The 17,401-nt window shown below is 38.6% G+C and overlaps 2 protein-coding genes across 4 annotated transcripts in view; one reads left to right on the top strand and one right to left on the bottom strand.

Moving 5' to 3' along the window:
* The window catches only part of cep89 (centrosomal protein 89), a 42,564-nt gene that overhangs the window by 15,579 nt on the left and 9,584 nt on the right, over positions 1–17,401 (top strand). For all 3 annotated transcript variants that reach the window (XM_023331674.1, XM_023331673.1, XM_023331675.1), the window contains exon 17: positions 16,742–16,890. In XM_023331674.1, coding sequence (XP_023187442.1) covers positions 16,742–16,890 — 149 coding nt within the window. The remainder of the gene's footprint in view (positions 1–16,741; positions 16,891–17,401) is intronic.
* On the bottom strand, positions 613–16,743 carry LOC102218017 (E3 ubiquitin-protein ligase RNF182-like). Its single transcript, XM_005802523.3, has 2 exons — positions 16,603–16,743; positions 613–3,411 (listed from the first exon to the last, which is right to left on the bottom strand). Exons 1-2 carry the CDS (start codon positions 16,664–16,666, stop codon positions 2,666–2,668), a joined length of 810 nt encoding a protein of 269 aa, XP_005802580.2. The 5' UTR covers positions 16,667–16,743; the 3' UTR covers positions 613–2,665.

Here is a 17,401-nt window from a genome sequence, read left to right as displayed (position 1 = left end):
TCTGCGTGAAACCTTGTATTTTAAAAATTCTTCCTCCTTGAAAGGTTTTTAAAAGGCGCTAACAATTAGCACTACCCTCATCATGATGTCCTGACGACTCGCTGTTAGCTTTAGCAGCTAACAAAGCTGCAAAATTCACAATTATTTAACAGTTAAGCCAACGGACTAAATATGTTATTACAATTCAGAGTGAAAATTCAGGACTCTTGAAATATTGTATCCTCCAAGCCTTCCTGTGTGATTGCGAGATTGACATCTGTAATATAATAATAATTGTGATTTGATTTGTTATTCTCATTTAGTCGTCAGACTATGTGAACAACATAGTTGGCTTGGTAGTAAAATACCTATAAGTGCAAGACAACGGGTCAGTTATTTTTTTCTTATTCTTCACGTTTTGCTCCCTAAAAAATAATTTTTATTGATTTTTGAAGTATGACCTGAGTGTGCTGGTGTCTCTTCAAGCCTGATCGAATGGAGTGTGGCTGATCCACTCATGACGATAATTTTAATTCTCATTTGCATTCAATCTGACTGATGTGCGTAGCAGTAGGTATAGTCAAAGACACACGCTTTATATAGAAAATAATTCTCCATTTATTTCATCTTCTTATGGCAACTGTATGTAATCATGTGGTATTGAGCAGACAGTGTACAAACAAAGGGAAACTTTGGAGAGGACATTAACACAGACAGAAAACTGTGATTAAACGAGGTGAAGAACGTATAAGAAAGAGAAACTTTAGGCTTTGGAGTTCAGATGGTTGTTACAGTGAGAACATCAACATGGTCAAATTTGAAGCTGATTGGTGGCGGTCACACCGAAACAAAAAGGAATTACCAGAATTTTTATTAGACAGAAAGCCTTTCTGAAAACACCTCCTACATGGCTGCATTTGCTCTCCGATGACAAATAGTTTCGAATTGCAAAATTATTACTGGAATTTTATCATTGAATACATAAAACAAGTCATTCCAAAGCCCTCAGTTATCGACACACACAAAAGAAGTTAAATTGACTCTGGCTGCGTGAAAGCCTGAAGGATGGAGTTTGTCAAATTACTCGGCACAGACTTGACTTGACAGACATGTTCAGACTTGGCTCTGAACACACAAACGCTTTGTGCGTCTATGAAACCTGTACAATTCAAACCACCTTGTTTGTGAACAGCAGTGCAGCTCAGATATCAGAATTATTATTAGTAAGTTAAACAGTTTTTAGCTTTCTCTGAAGTGCTGCTGGAAATATCCGTCTTTTCTGCATCAGTTCACAATGTCTTGAATACAAATTTGACAATACATTGGGTTATTAAAAAAAAACACCTTTTGGATAATCATTCAATGATAAACATACAAATTTTAACTCCAGACAGAACTGATTGGAAAGTATATGAGTTACATTAAACAAACCTGTAGCTTATGTAGTCTTATGTAGTCTGTATGCAAATCTTAGAATTAGAAATGTACTGATATGAAAATTTGGGCCAATATCAATATCCGATATTAAAATTCCTGTTATGGCAATCAGCGATATTTACTGATATTACAGATGTTTTCTTTAACCTTTGTGAGATGACCACCATGATATTGAGTCTCTGCTTCAGTTAAACAAAATGACTAACATTGACCAATACCATTGTTGAAGCAGTTATAGCAGAACCATATGTACCAATCATTTATATCATTTATACAAGTACATTTTGGAAAATTAAACTTTTTTGATTGTGCCGCATATGTAACTCCCCTTTTTCACAGGATTTGATGTTCTCTAATTTTAATGTTTGTCTCGTAAAAGCACTCATACTTCTTAAAGTTTTTCCACATTTTGCCAAGTTACAAAAACAAACCGCAATGTACTTCATTTGCATTTCATGTTATATAGACCAACACCAAGTTGACCATGTTTGTGCAGTGGAAGGAAAAAATACATGCTTATCAAACTCTTTTTCAAAACATTTTCTATTCACCCCCTCTGGCAATGCTTGTTGCTGGAATTAAAGCTGCAAGTGCTTTCCACATCAGGACCCTTAATTTGTTTTGCATACTCTACTTTGCAAAATAGCTCAAGCTAAGTCAGATTAGACATAGTGTGTCTGTGAGTCAATCATTTTAACATGCTTAAATTGATTCTGTGGTTGCAATTCTGACTGTAAGTTAAGTGTTCTCATTCTTCTAAAAAGGTGAAACACTGAAGTTTGTTGAAGCTTCAACAAACTTCTAAATGAGACAAACTCAGTTAGTATCAATACTTCCGCAATGTATGGTTATGTAATTTCCTCCTAAATCTGCTTGCGTGAAATATCGAGTGCCTGCTCTAAAAGTCTGTAAGACCAGCTCATATTCACAACACGGAACAACTCAGGCACATACACAGAGACGTACATCACAGGACTGTAGGTATACTGCAGGCTCCAGTCGCAGGCTGAGCTTGTCAGTGATTCTGTTCCTCTTGACCAAACTGATATCGAAGCAGTAGGCGTGAAGAAAGCAGAGCACATCACTAAAGATAGGTTTCTGTTTCTTTCTGCATGGTCCTTTATATGCAAGAGGACAGCTGCCTGCTAGGAGTGCTATTAAGCCCTGTGAAGAGGATGATATCACCCTAGCTTTCTTACTTCTGGAGCTTATTTTATCCTTATCCTTCGGTCCACTGGTTTCCATACTCTCAGCCCCGGGCAGAGCAGTCACACATGCCCTGACACAGGCACTGACAGAACCCATACACTAGGCAAACTGTCAGACTCGATGGCACTAAGCTAACACATACGATTCCTAGAGTCACTCTCTGGATCACTAACAAATAGATTCCTAAGGGCAGCGAACCAAAGTATAAGAAACCAAGTAGCCACACCAGGATACGTGGGACGTGATTGCAGAACTTTGAAAGCGCATCATGATCAGTGGGTCCATTGGAACCGATTGACACAGAGTCCAGGCTCTGGTCGGCGTAGATATCCGAGCTGCCATTGTGGCTTGGAGAGCGCTGCAAGTCCCTCTGAACCTCCATGATGGTGATGACCAGGCAGTTTGAGGAGTCATGGGACGGGCTGGTGGAGGACAAACTCTTTGGCGTCAAGACCACCTCCCTCTTCTTGTCCAAACTGCAGGACTTTTCTCGCATTGTCAGGTGGGACATGATGTTGACGTCATCAGGCAGGGCAGAGACCTGGTACTCAGTGATTTCAGTTTGGTGTCGGCAGAAGGGGCAGGGGACGCAGCCCGCTCCATCAGTGACGTCCAGAATCTTAACGAGGCATCGGGAGCACACCCGATGTAGGCAGTCCAGAATCTTAGGCTTCCTGTTGTTGGCATTGTAGCGCTGGTAGCAGATTTTACACTCTAATTCCTCTGGGGGAGGACAGTCCGTCTCTTCTGAAGTAGCCGGAGGACTGCTCATCTTCAAGTCATGTTCTGTGGGACACATATGGGAACAGATTGAAAAGAAAGTGTTAGATTTAGAAATGGTTATGTTTAGCTGAACGGTGGAGTCAGGGAGACGTAGGGGAACAGACAGAAGCAAGAGGATGTTTTAGTTCCCAGCGTGAAAAGGTCAGGGCTTTGCCTTCTTCTCAGACTGCTCTGACTGTGTGTACCTGCTGGTGATGAATGATTTATGGCCTGGGAATTAGATCAGGGTGTCATCCCTGTGCCCTTAGTGGCAAAGCAAAACCCAGCGGTGATATTGATCTGTGGGGAAAGGTGACAGGAGTTTCTTCTTCTTTAACATTTTCTCTCAGTTCTTGTCTGGACTAGAGAGTTGTTAGGTCGTAGAGGTCTTTGCTTTATTTCGACTTGTTCTGCAGTTTCTTTTGCATCAAATTTTGCCTTCATGTAGTTTATTTGAATATAAACTATTGATTCATAGTCAATATTCAACCAAATAGCTGCTTTACTTTGGATTTATCCTTCTTTGCTAAATTGAATATTGGATATAATTAGAAGCCAATTGGTAGTAGCTTTTTGAAGGACAACTGGTGTCCTATCATTTAAAAAGAGGTAAATCGTGATTCCATTGTAACAAAATGTTACTTGTTTTTAGTGGTTCAAGATGTGCTGTTTTTCTTGGAAACCGCTTCCTTCAAGATCCACTTATCGAGTTTTGTGTAACGTGGTTCTTTCTAAGGAACAAGATTCAAACTTTTGTCCGACTATTAAGGTCTGGGCTGTCAGACTGTTATTGTGGCGTTTTAATATGCCGATATACAGAAGATAAGGTTTCAGAGTTTAATCTGTAGGGATGCCTTGTGCTTTAGCTGGCATTTATTGGCCTCCTTCCAGTATGAGAACCTGAAAGTAAAAGACTACTACCAATATTGTTAGTTTATTATTAACAATATTGCAGTAGCTAAGATATGGTGACAAGCATGATAATAAAACGTACATGTTGTTTAATCTTTGAGCTCCTGGAAGACTTCACTGTGTTTTGATAAAAATGAGATGAAAAGCTACTCATTCAGTTTTGCACCTGCTGATAATGACTTTCCAGAATAATTGAAAGTGATCTCAAATGAAATTCATTTTCCATTTGATTTGAAAAGCTTTCAGTTTGGACACAAAACCTGTTACTTCAGTTCCGTCCTTCGAGTAGGTAAGAAAACAGTTCAAGTTTCACCTCCTACTAGCACTCAGATTCTTTTATCCATTAATCTCAAAGTTTTATCCTTTGGACTAACAAAGCCTTCTTTGTCTGATCTTTTAAAAATAATAAAAAAAAAATAAATTTAAGGTTCTTCGAGTGATTCATGACATTATTTTTATATTCCCGTATCTTAAGACAAGGCGTACTGCAAAATGAAGGACCAAAATGACAAAAAATTTGTTTTTCTGACAGTTTTCACACTTTTATTGCTGCAGCATTGGTCAAAGACACTCTGAAGGGTCAAGGCTAGTTTATACTCGGCCTTCGATGTGCTCACAGACAGCTGAATGCAACACTGACTTGTAGTTTCTGTGTACAAACTAAGAGGCCTGGGGGAGGCCGCAGCTGTCGGGGACGTGCTTTGTTTATAATCCTGCTTCAGGCGAAACTAACACCACCCTCCTCCCCCCAATACACACATTTCCTAGCAGAACGTCACGATCAGTGCCCGTCATTTCCAGTAGTATCTGATTATTGCCCTGATTTATTGATGTATTATGAATATTTATGTCCATTGTATGTGTATATATGTGTATAGAGTTTCTTTTAGTTAACTATTAATCTTTTGATTATTGTGACGATTAAGCTAATAAAAAATGTGCATGTTCTGCGTTTGGCATTTAGGCACTTAAACCTTATTTATCCAATATTAGAGATGCGTGAAAAGATGTTAAGTTAAGTTAAATGTAGAACATAGCATTCCGTTAGTGTGCGCTTAATCCATGATTTGGATTAACTGGCTCATAATTGGATAGCAAAATGTGCTTAATATGAGACTTTTTTCAGGGAGCTATACTGCTCTGTGTGTAATGTTCTTTTATCTAGTGGCATTTTTGAGTAAGTATGCTCCAGTTATTGATTAATCAATTACTAAATTAGTTGACGATCATTTCAATAATCAATTCATTACGATTAACCCGATTAGTCGTTTCAGCCCTGTTGGTCTTTGCATGTTTTAAACTAAATTAACTCTCATATCCGTATTTATTCCTTTGTTGTGTCTTTCTTGATTAAGTTAATCCAAAAAGCATGTGTGTAACCCATTCTGAAGCTGTACATGCAATAAATTACGAGCGTAAATCTGTTACAATAACAAACTCAGCGACGTGCCGGTCTACTTAGGGTCTTTGCATCCTGCCATTCGGTTTGACAGCCATTGACTCACTGTCCAGATTGCCAGTCAGACTGTGTTTGTACTTGGTCTCCTGAGCTTGTTTTCACGGCAGCATAACATCATTTCAATTCAAGCACCGGTCACAGCTCCCAGACTTCAGTTTGCCTTGCAACCACAATGTTTTCAAGAAATGTTGAATGTTCAATTTGAGGAATGTATTATTAGTATCTCCAAAGTGTTGCCACGCACATCTTATATGTTTAGTACAATCAGGTCTTCTTCTATTATTCATTTCCTAAAGGATGGTGCAGTACTTATGTGCTTTCTGTAATGTATTCTCAGACAGTGGCAATCAGCAAGGGAAGTACAGTCTCTGTGGCTAATTAAAAATGAATTAGTAAAGGTTAACAGGGTTTGCCGGAACTGCTGAAAAGGGCTTTGATTTATCTTTTTTTTTTTTTTTTACCCCTCCAGGGGGTCTTTTGTGGGCTCTAGTGTCCCTTATACGACAGTAGGCTGACAGGAAACGGGGAAGAAGAGGGGGGAAGACATGCGGCAAATGTCATCGGGTCCGGGAGTCGAACCCGCGACAGCCGCGTCGAGGACTCAAGGCCTCCAAATACGGGTCGCGCTAACCGCTATGCCACCGATTTATCTTTTTGAAAATGTTTGGTACTGCATATCGGCTAATTTCTAACACCTATGTTGATGCATTAACCAGTCCTCTTCCAATCACGGAGAAACAATGTAAAGGAAAGGCTGTCATCCATTCATTTATGATAATAAAATATACATTGAATAGGTGAAGGCTGGCAAATGCCCAACAGGCTCCTCTTTGACTTGCTGACTGTTAAATATTTCAGCAACAGCAACAGGTCTGTTGCGTTAAAAAGCCCCCAGAAACATGTCAGAAAGAAGAACCTGCTTGAGCCGTCCCAAGGACAAAACTCAGGGCAAATGTTGAACAGAAAAAGAAAAAAAACACGGTTCAGAGCTTCATTCAGATGACATCATTTCTCATGCGTCTGGACTAATTTAGGGATCTAATTATTGTGACACTCAGATCCACAAGGGCTTTCAGCCTCTGGCAGTGAAATATATGGATACTGCTAAAGGCGCTGAAGGAGATTTCTTTCATGGCACTAAGCAGCTGCGTTTCCATTACAAATGTGCACAAAATGTTGTGTATATTCCGCTAATGTGGAAAAAGCACAATTTTGCATTTAAAAGTCACGTGAATACGTGTGTTCACACGATAGCTCATTTAAAAAAAATCATCCTCCTACATCATATCCTCCGCATTAATCTCAGGAACTGTATTTTACACTAACTCTGTTTATATAGTTTTGTATCTAAGTAGATTATGGGTAAAATCAGAGCCATTTTTCCATTTCATGTTTTGTAAAGCCAATGATGTTTGCATCCCCAGGTTTAATCTGGTATCGGGGTGTTTTTTGGTTAAGAACAGACATTAACAACTCAGGGCTCCTTATATCAAGGCAGATGTTAAACAGAAGAAAAAAAAACACGGTTCAGAGCTTCATTCAGATGACATCATTTTTGATGCGTCTGGACTAATTTAGGGATCTAATTATTAGCATTAGCTTTTACATTAGCATACAATAACTATATGAGCTAAAATACTAAATTAAACTCTTGTGTTATCACTCGGGATCAGACTGTAAAGTTAGAAAAGCAAAATATGCACTAAAATGTGACAAATTACAAAAATGTTGCAATTTTTTTGGAGTATGTATGTCTGCCCTGGGATTTTTTTCCAAGATGAAACGCTTCCAATTGCCTTTGTCTTGCTTGTCAGCCTTTCATCCACCAAACCCCAAGACACACACACACACAGACACATCTTCTATCTGCCTCTTATCTGTGCAGATCGTTCTGGAAAGTGTTGACCTTTGCTGTCAGAATGTCCTCTTTGTGAATCACCTCAGAATTGATCAGAAGACGCTGATATTGCTGTTGTCCGAATATTCAAACTAATAGAGAGCCCAACCTGACATCAACGTTATTAAAATCAATAACACGTATAAAACTCAGCAGCTTTAAAGTGCAGGAAAATAAAACATTGTAACAAATTATTACACAGTGTCAGTGTCCCACCTAACTCAGTCACTGTTGACTTCTAGATACTGAATGTTTGTTTTTTACTTGCAGTTTTAGCATTCCATGTTTTATGGAAACACAAGTGAATGTGTGTGCTGTTAGGCCAAAGGTGTCAGGACCTTGTTTGTTTGAATTATTTTGGGGATTTGATTATTGTTTTGTGTTTCTTTCTTTGATTAGGCCAGCATTCACTCTCAATATTTCTGCACCTCCTCTCCTTCCAACTCCAGTCATGACAAATCAGGTATTTTTAGTTTTTCGGCGTGTCAGGATTATGCCTATCAATGAATATTTCATGAGCAGCCTAAGCAGCAATGCATGTGACCTATAACTGGGTACGTGGCTTCCTGCCAACTGATGCAAGTGGGACTGGATAGTGTAAGGCAGAGAGAAGGAAAAACTAAGAACAACAAACAAAACAACCAGAACATGACCTGCTGCAGCTGCCGGATGATCTCTGATCTCAACATAAGGACAGAGTTGTCAAGGGGAAAATGCCTTTTTAAAAAGCTTTGCATTCTGCAGAAGCTGATTTTTCTACAGTTTTGGAAACTGTTTTATTTCCTCTGCAGCTATTTAAAAGCCGTATGAGTTACATCTTTATTCGCTTGTGTAAACACAGCCGCAACCAAGCTATATACTGGTGAAGATTTAGTGATTAATTTATACAAAATCTAGAATAAAAAGCAGCCACATCAAAGTTTCAAACTCTTTTATGTCCTCATCAAAATGCAGCTCACAGGCGAAACGACTTATTGGTTGAACCGGCTGCTCACTGATCACAAATGACTCTGTTCTGCAGCAGGAGAGGGATCGTGCTTTCATGCCAAGTAAAATATTTTTCCTTCAGCAAAGTACAGATTATCATTTTACGTGCAATAACATCAAATCCTAAAACTTGGTAATATGTTTTCTCCATGTTCCACATCATATTTTAAAAAGCATCATCTCAGCAGGACTATGTGTGTTCGGTCTAATTTCGTTTCACCCGCAGTACGTCAACATGCTGTCGGTTAATTAGTGTGTGTAGGTTGACCTGAGTGGTGACCTGATGCGGGTGGTTGTGACTCTCAGAGAGGCAGAGAGGCTTTCTACTGGCCGCACAGCGCGTTGCAAAACTATTTATACCGCTTGAACTCTTTCAACAGCTTTGTCATGTTCATACCACAAACCTTGTTGTATTTCAGGGGTATTTTAAGTGATAGACATGTGACAAATTAAATATATGATTTTGAAGCATTCTGAGCATGACAACATAGTTTTAAAAAATACTGAATGTGAGCAAAATGCTCACATTCAAAATAGGTCTTTTGTTGGGTTAGGTTGCAGAAAATGAAAAGAATCTTGCAGAGGTTTTCTTGGATATCCTAACAATTTAGCTGTTTTTTTATTTTTTTTAAAAAAGCTGCGTGCTTTACTCTGATACCTCTATTTTATTTTACCTTTATTTAACCAGGAAAGTCCCACTGAGATTAAAAAATTACTTTTTCAACAATTACAAGTAGATAGACAATTAATATACCATACAAATAATGTTTAAAAACTGTCACAATTTGAAGAATTCCTCTCTAATGACTTAAAAATGCTCAATGAAATAAGTTCAGCTAATTTTCTATCTTTTTGCAACATGTTCCATGGAAACAGAGCTGAGTAAACAAATTCTCTTTTTATTCCCAATTCTGTGCGGGGAAGTGGGACACAGAGCAAGAAATGATCCTTTGAACACAAAAAACAACATCCAGTCCAACAAGCGGCATCGTGAATATCAAGACAAAAAAAAAAAATCAAAAATCTGGACTTTATGTGAGAGCAGCAAGAACCATTGTTGGGAGAAAGCTGTAAGATCATGTTTACAGTTTGCCAGGAAGCATGTAGGAGACTGTGATTGAACTTTTTGGAGCAAGTAACAATGCACGCAACCCTGCTCAAAGCATCTGCGTGATGAACCAGAGTGGTGCCAGAGTGGTGGCAGCATTATGCTGCATTCCTGCTCAGCAGAAACAGGGGTCAGAGTTCATAGGAAAATGGGTGGAGCTAGATACGGGGGCAATCTTAGAGGAAAACCTGTTGGAGACGACTAAAGACTTGACTTCCAGCAGGACAACAACTCTAAACATTCAACCAGTGCTGATATAAAATCATTTAGATCAAACACTATTCATATGGTAGAATGGCCTAGTCAAAGTAAAGACCCTAATCAAATTGAGAATCCGTGGTAAGACCTAAAAACTGATGTTGACTCACACGTTGACTGATGTCTGCATCGACACATCCTGCTGTCTCACAGAACAAAATGGCAAAAACTGATTAATAGGTTTTTTTTCTTTTATATCACCTATAGTTTGTTTTATTTGTCAGATTTTAAATAATTGGTTTTATTTATATATACAGTACAGACCAAAAGTTTGGACACACCTTTTAATTCAGTGAGTTTCCTTTATATTCATGACTATTGACATTGTAGATTCACACTGAAGGCATCAAAACTATGAATAACACATGTGGAAATATGCACTAAACAAAAAAGTGTAAAACAACTGAAAATACCCCTTATATTCTAGTTTCTTCAAAGTATCAACCTTTTGCTGTGATTACTGCTTTGCACACACTCTGCATTTTCTTGATGAGCTTCAAGAGGTCGTCACCTGAAATGGTTTTCACTTCATAAGTCAACCTGCCCTGTCAGGTTAATAAGTGGGATTTATTGCCTTATAAATAGTCATGAAAATGAAGAAAACCCATTGAATTAGAAGGTGTGTCCAAACCTTTGGTCTGTACTGTATATATATATATATATATATATATATATATATATATATATATATATATATATATATATATATATATATATATATATATATACAATATATGCCTTATTTTCATGTTCAGACCCTAAAAAGCCCCATTAAAATCCAATTTTTAACAAAGGAATCCATTTGCTCTGTCACTCTGTCTGCTTTCCAACACTTTACAAACCAATGCAGCCTGTTGAAGTCCTGCGTTTCCCACCAGCTTCTTCTTCCTCCACGCAGTGAACCGGTCTCTCCTCTGTTTGATGCACTGAGACGGATGTTGCAGTCGCCTAATTAGAGCCGAAAAGGTTAATCTGTTTATACATGCGCGGACGGACGCTTTCTAGCTTGTTGAATAGAGTTATTGCCTCGGGGGCTTTAAGTAGCATTTGATTTTGTGAATTGATGGAACGGATCAAGGGACATGATGTTGTTACTGAGATTGTGAGGTGTTAATTAAAATAACAGCAAGCCGGTCAGGTGGGAGGAGAGTGTTTACAATGCAGCGTTTTGGCTCTGCTCTGCAGCGAGAGCGTAAAAGTTGCTGCCTGCAGCATGAGGCAGATGCAACACTGGAGCTCATTCAGAGAAAGATGAATCCTTTTCAGAACGTTAGCACACGCTAACATGACCCTTAATCTGATAATTATTGGTCAGATTAAAAGCACAGCATATGAAGGTTTTTCTTTCAAAACAAGAGACTCGATTCCAATATTTTCAGGTAAAACAAGTGATTCACTTCTAGCTGGGATTTTTCAGAGGCAAAGTCAAGACCGATAGCGAATCTCATTCCCAGCATTCTGCATTATGTCTGCTGCTGCACAGACATCTGACTGCTATCAGCCTCGTTGATCAGCTTCCAACCAGGTTTATTATGATCATGTGGAAGATATTCGTTCTTTAAAATGTTAAGAGTCAGATATGGTTTAGTTATTTGTTATGAGCGGCTGTAGTTCTACTCTTTTAAAGTTTGCCTCTGCAGAAAGCTCCCTTAAATGTATTCATTTAGACAAAAATTAAGTAGAAGTTTGAGGCCAGAAATTTACAGAATATCATAAAGTTTTTATGAATCTCAAACTGTTTTTAAACATTTTTTATTCAGTCTACACTACAGTGCCTATAAAATATACTAATACTGTTTTTTTTTTGTTGTAGTTGCTTTTAGAAAGCAGTCATGATCAACAAAAAATGATTTAAAAAACCATTAATGTCAAAATAAAAAAATGATTTCTACAACTGAATGACAAATACAGATATTGAACATAAAATAAGTGATTGCATAAATATTCACACCCTTAGAATTGGTGTTCAGTGGATGCATATGTGGAGTGTGGATAGGTTTGATATTCACCGACTTTAAGGGGGTGAATATTTTTGCATTCACTCAAAAAAACTCAAAACAGCTTATTTCTGAAAGCAATTAATACCGTAATCTCTCACATGCACTAATTATATTATGGTGTATGTATACATATCTACCTAAATATACATATGATTGTAAAAATTACCAATTCATGTTTATATGAGGTATATTTCATGCATTGTTTTCACTATTTTTTGGATTTGGGTTTTAATCTCATTGTATACGTGTACAGTGACAACCCCCCCCCGCCCCCCCCAATCATTTCTAATTCTAATTTCATGTTCAATAACTACAGTTAAAAAAGTCCAATTATTTTGATCATGATTGATTTGTACAAGTGATAAAAAATGGCCCATCGTCCAAGCATGCACATTGTTAATGGTAAAGGTGATCAAACACAGCAAATAAATACAGATGGATCTCGTTTCTGTCCTTTGATTATGTGTAATGCTAACACATTGTAGGATGCTCCAAGTATACAACTTTCAGTGTATACACTAGTTGTATACTAAATAAATAAACTAAAAATAAATAAAAACAACCAAAAAAAACTGGTTTTTACAGTGTATACACTACAGTGTACACTACAGTGTATACACTGTAGTGTAGTATACACACTGTAGTATACACACTACAGTATATACACTGTAGTGTGTATACACTACAGTGTATACACACTGTAGTGTATACACTGTAAAAAACTGTAAAAAACAGTTTTTTTTTGGTTGTTTTTATTTTTTATTTTTTCATATCTTCATAAAAGATATGAAAACTCCACGCTCCTTTACATCATCAGAATTTCAGCGGATAAAATTGTTGTGAGAATCAACTATTGCATCAGTAATTAGTATTCTGGTTGCCTTGTTGCGAAGGCGAGCGCCCCCTCGGGCTAAATCTGGCAGGGACGGCTGGATGTTTGGCGGCTTACAGAGCAGGCTAAATGTCACCGCGTCAGCTGGCCAGATGCTGGTGCCCTCACGCCTCCCGGTGCGCCCCAAGACATTTGGATTCTCTGGCTGCAAGCTCTGGACCCAGACAGCACCATTTGCATTCATCGCTCGGCACAGGAGGGAATTAACAGGGAATAACTGCCTTGCAGAGGGACATTTAATAGTTCATGGTGTAATTCATTCCTAGTTATTCGTTCTTTTTGCTTTCATTACGTCTCATTTCAGATCCACCTCTGCTCATCTTTGCTCAATAATGTTTCGTTTCCTTATTTGCTCTTTGCATGTCTGCTTCACTCACCAGAGCTTTTGTCCTGAATTTATACAATCTCGTCTTAGTCAAATCACGGCGATTTGTGTGGCAAAGCTAACCTGGAGTAGGCTGACTGAAAATCACAGCTTGAAACTGATTGTTTGAAACTATTGCACGGTGGCTTGCTAACAGAAGGATAAACGTTGAGACAAAATGGAGTTAAAAGATGCAAATGTCAGCGAAACTTCTGAACAGAATTAAAACCCTCCAGCCAGTGATGCACCAAGATTTGCGACTCGCACGGAAGGAGACATTTTGTGACAGGACGGAAAATGGAATAATCTGGTTTCTGTCAGTTTGTCACAACATTTCCGGCTGGGTGAGGTGACACGTTTTGGGGTTTAATGAGATGCTTCCTAGCTGAAGAACTTGTAGAGAAATAAATGGACAGCGTTTGGATATATACATATATATTTGTTTTTCTTCATTTGAACACAGAAAGGATTATAAGAGTAAGCCATATTCCCTACGCAGTTATGAAGGCTATGTGTTTATATTGGTTGTTTTTATTTCTACTCATTTTTGATATGGAAAGAAAATCTATTAACAGTTTGTCAAAAATGTTTCATGGCCAACAATAATGCACCAGCGCCAATTCCTAAACAAAGAATGTTTACATTTCAGTTTATCACAAAACAGAGAAATTTTTTTGATGTTTTCAGTCAATTATAATATGTATAAAACTACAAAAAATGCTTGGTTCTTTTAGATTTTTCTAGAACCTTTCAAAAATATCCATAAGCCTCTACATCCCTGTCACATTACAAACACAAACGTAAGTGTATTCTATCAGGGTCGACCAACATTGTAAAAATCTGAAAAGTGTTGTGTACATTTGGAGTTTTGCCTCCATATGCTGATACATCTAAATAAAATTCTTGGCAACAAGTTGTCTTCAGAACTCATGTTACTAGTAAAACTATCAAGAAGAAAAATGCAAAGGTTGACTCAAAGAGAGTACACACGTTTAAATTTGACAAAGGTTTCAAACATCATGTCGTAGCGTATTTCCACTGAATTTTTAACAATGTCAGTGGCCCATGTCACCTCTTTATCATATAAAAGCCTTTATGATGCATTAAACAACTAGTGTCAAGAAATAAGACTCTGCTATTTAAATAACTAGCTAATGTCTATAGCAGTCCAGACAGCTATTCACGGTGTACAGTGATATTAGGAAGACGAACATGAATGAGTATCTTCAAGGTCTGTTTTTGCGTCTTTCTCAGTGCTGCTACACTAGCTGTATAGTTCACCTGTGTGTAGTTTATTGTAGGTATAAACGCAGGCCAGAGAATCCCACTGAACTAACAGAACAACTTCCGATCAGTCAAATCCAAATTGATGTAGATTTTAAACAGACTGGCAGGTTATGATTATGATTGTCGTCTGTTTCAGTGACACGGGCGACAAAGTTCAAATGGAGGAGTCGAGACCAAGCAACACAGCAGACAGCAGGTCAGGAATTAAGTTATGGAGAAGTTTAAAACGGGCTTAGGTTATAGAACAATATCCAGGTTGTAAGCCTCTTCAAGAGCTCAGAGCCACCATTCATCTGGAAATGGGAATAAGCTACTGGAGAAATAAAGCAAGAAGAAGTCACTTTGGAGTGAACAACTAGGTGTGCACCAATGAAGCAGTTTTGTCTGCTTGTAAAATACTATGTGGGATAGAGAGCTAACACTAAACATCATCCTTTGAATCATGGAAACAGAAGCATCATGCTGTGGGCCTGCATTCTTTACTAGGGAACATAGGAAGTTGGTCAGAGCTGATTTGAAGATTGGTGGAGCTAAATATACTGTAGCTGAATCATGGGAGAAAACAGACGCAGCTCATAAACATGCAGCCAGAGTTCACAGGTTAGAATGGCCCAGTCAAAGTTCAGACCTAAAAATTACCACTCAGATATTTTTTATATGTAACTTGAGCTAATTTGCAAAGAAGAATTGGAAAAAGTTCAGACTTATAAATCTCAGATTGCAGCGAAAAGGGGTTTCAGCAATTTATTCTCTCAGACAGGGTGAACACAAATGCACACCACACTTTTCAGATATTCTTACTCTAATCTTATTTGGACTATGTATTGTTTTCTTTTATTTCAAATTTGACATGATTTATTTTAGTCAGTGACAAAAAAAAAAAAACCCTAAGTAAAACTGAAAGTTTGTGGTTGTAGTGTAGTGAAATGTGAAAAAAGGAGCGTGTATATACTGTATATTTCAAGATGATTTAAATGCACGCTTAAAAGAGAGTATTTTTGTGGTATGAAGCCACAAAAGACTCACAATAGCTTTATAAATCAGGTATACTGTCCAAATGGGAAAAACAAAGCAAAGTATCCACTCCGATTTCTCAAAGGGGGCGGCTTGTAATGAACCTCAGCAGTTTATGGTTTACTGTCACCACTTTGAAGAAGCCTGAACAGAAAGAGTGCAGCACTGAAATTAAAGGAGCAGCCACAAGTTTCTCTTTCTTTCTTTTTTTTCCCGCCCTTGAGATAAAAACACTGTAAGTTTAATATAATAAGTTCAACTTGTTTACTTTGCTCCCCCGTCTTTTCTCGGTCTTTGTGCAAACTACAGACAGGAGCAGTCAGGGGTGAAATTTGCTCGTGGCGAATGCTCGAATTATTACATCAGAGCGCTTCTCTCATCTTTCTTTACTGGCTCTGGCTTAACAGGATAAAGCGATTATGCCGTTTTGGAAGCACAATCAACGTTAATTGGCAAATTTGCATCAAATTCATATTCATTAAAAAAAAAAAGTTCTTCATGTTGCTGCTTTTGTGCAAAAGTGTCACAATCACCATTGGAAATGTCCAGAATCCAGACATTATGTGCAGACGTGGAGGAAGTGTTTATTTTATGCTTTAACTAGCAGATGGTGTGACACACACGCACACACACACAAAAAAATATAAAATCTTTTTCAACTCTTGTCCTTTTTTTTTTTTATTCTTCTGAGATCTAACCTATTTGCTCCTCTGTCAGTGTTTTCCATTAGTGGAGCTTCTTATTCCACTTGTATGAGTGTGTACTGCACTACCAGCAACAGTTCGGAACTGTCAGCAGCAAAACAGCTTCTAATCTGCAAACACACCCGCCTTTAATCTGAACCTACCAGCTAAATGCTTCCTAAATACAGCCTAACACACACACATCCAAGTGTGCACACACACTTCAGACAAAAAGAACATGCAGGAAAAGTCCCGACGTTTCTCACAACAACAACGTGTCGCACGGGGGGTGGAGGGGGAATCTACAGATTGCAGTTTGTGCGTGCGTGTGTGTGTGTTGCTGTTACTCCTCACCTTGTCCCAGTGTGTGTGACACCCCCTCCTCCGCTCCACTTGTCTCTGCTGCGCTGTCCTTCATTTAAGTCCACCTTCTTCATAGCAACACTCCTCATATCATTCCCTTTTGCATGTGTGCGTGTGTGTTTGTGCGCAGGTATACCGGAGGCAGGCGTCAACCAGGCTGGCAGCGTTGGAGGAGGCTGCGGAGGGGAGGACGGCTTCTTACAAGAGGGAGATCCTTCACCTGCAGAAGCTGCTGAGAGAAAGACAGGAGGCTGAGGAAAAACTGCTGCAGTCCAAACGGTAGGAGGGGGGGGCGAGGAGAGGAGAGGAGAGAGAGACAGAGAGGGAGAGAGGAGGACGGGGGAGGATAGTGAGATAATGTATGAATGAGCGGAGGGGACCCGATGAGATGAAAGACAACTGTGTGTGTAGAAAGAAAAAGGTGTAGGAAAACAACATTGACTACGTTTTACAATCTAATAGTCTGATTTAGCTCATTAAAGCTGCATTATGCAACTGTTGTAAAGAATGTGCTTTTTACATACGTGTTAAAAGTTGCGACAATTTGCTATGAGTCACATTATCTGTGAAAAGATCAATCTCCTCCACCTGCTCCCTGAGCTGCTGTGGCTGTCTGACGAGTTGAACCGCTCCCAATAAAAAATGACCAAGCAGAGCCAGGAGGAGGGTCTTAGCGCTGTCAATCATCCTCACGCACTCGCTGCTAAATGTGCTAAATGCGGACAAGCAACTTACAGTTACAGGTAAACCGTTTATCTGCCGTAGGTGACAGTTTAGCAAGATAAATAAG

The sequence above is a fragment of the Xiphophorus maculatus genome, chromosome 4 (genome assembly GCF_002775205.1).
Source record: "Xiphophorus maculatus strain JP 163 A chromosome 4, X_maculatus-5.0-male, whole genome shotgun sequence".
Lineage (NCBI taxonomy): Eukaryota > Metazoa > Chordata > Actinopteri > Cyprinodontiformes > Poeciliidae > Xiphophorus > Xiphophorus maculatus.
Note: the sequence above shows the minus strand (reverse complement) of the source record. Positions and strands in the feature narration are given on the sequence as shown.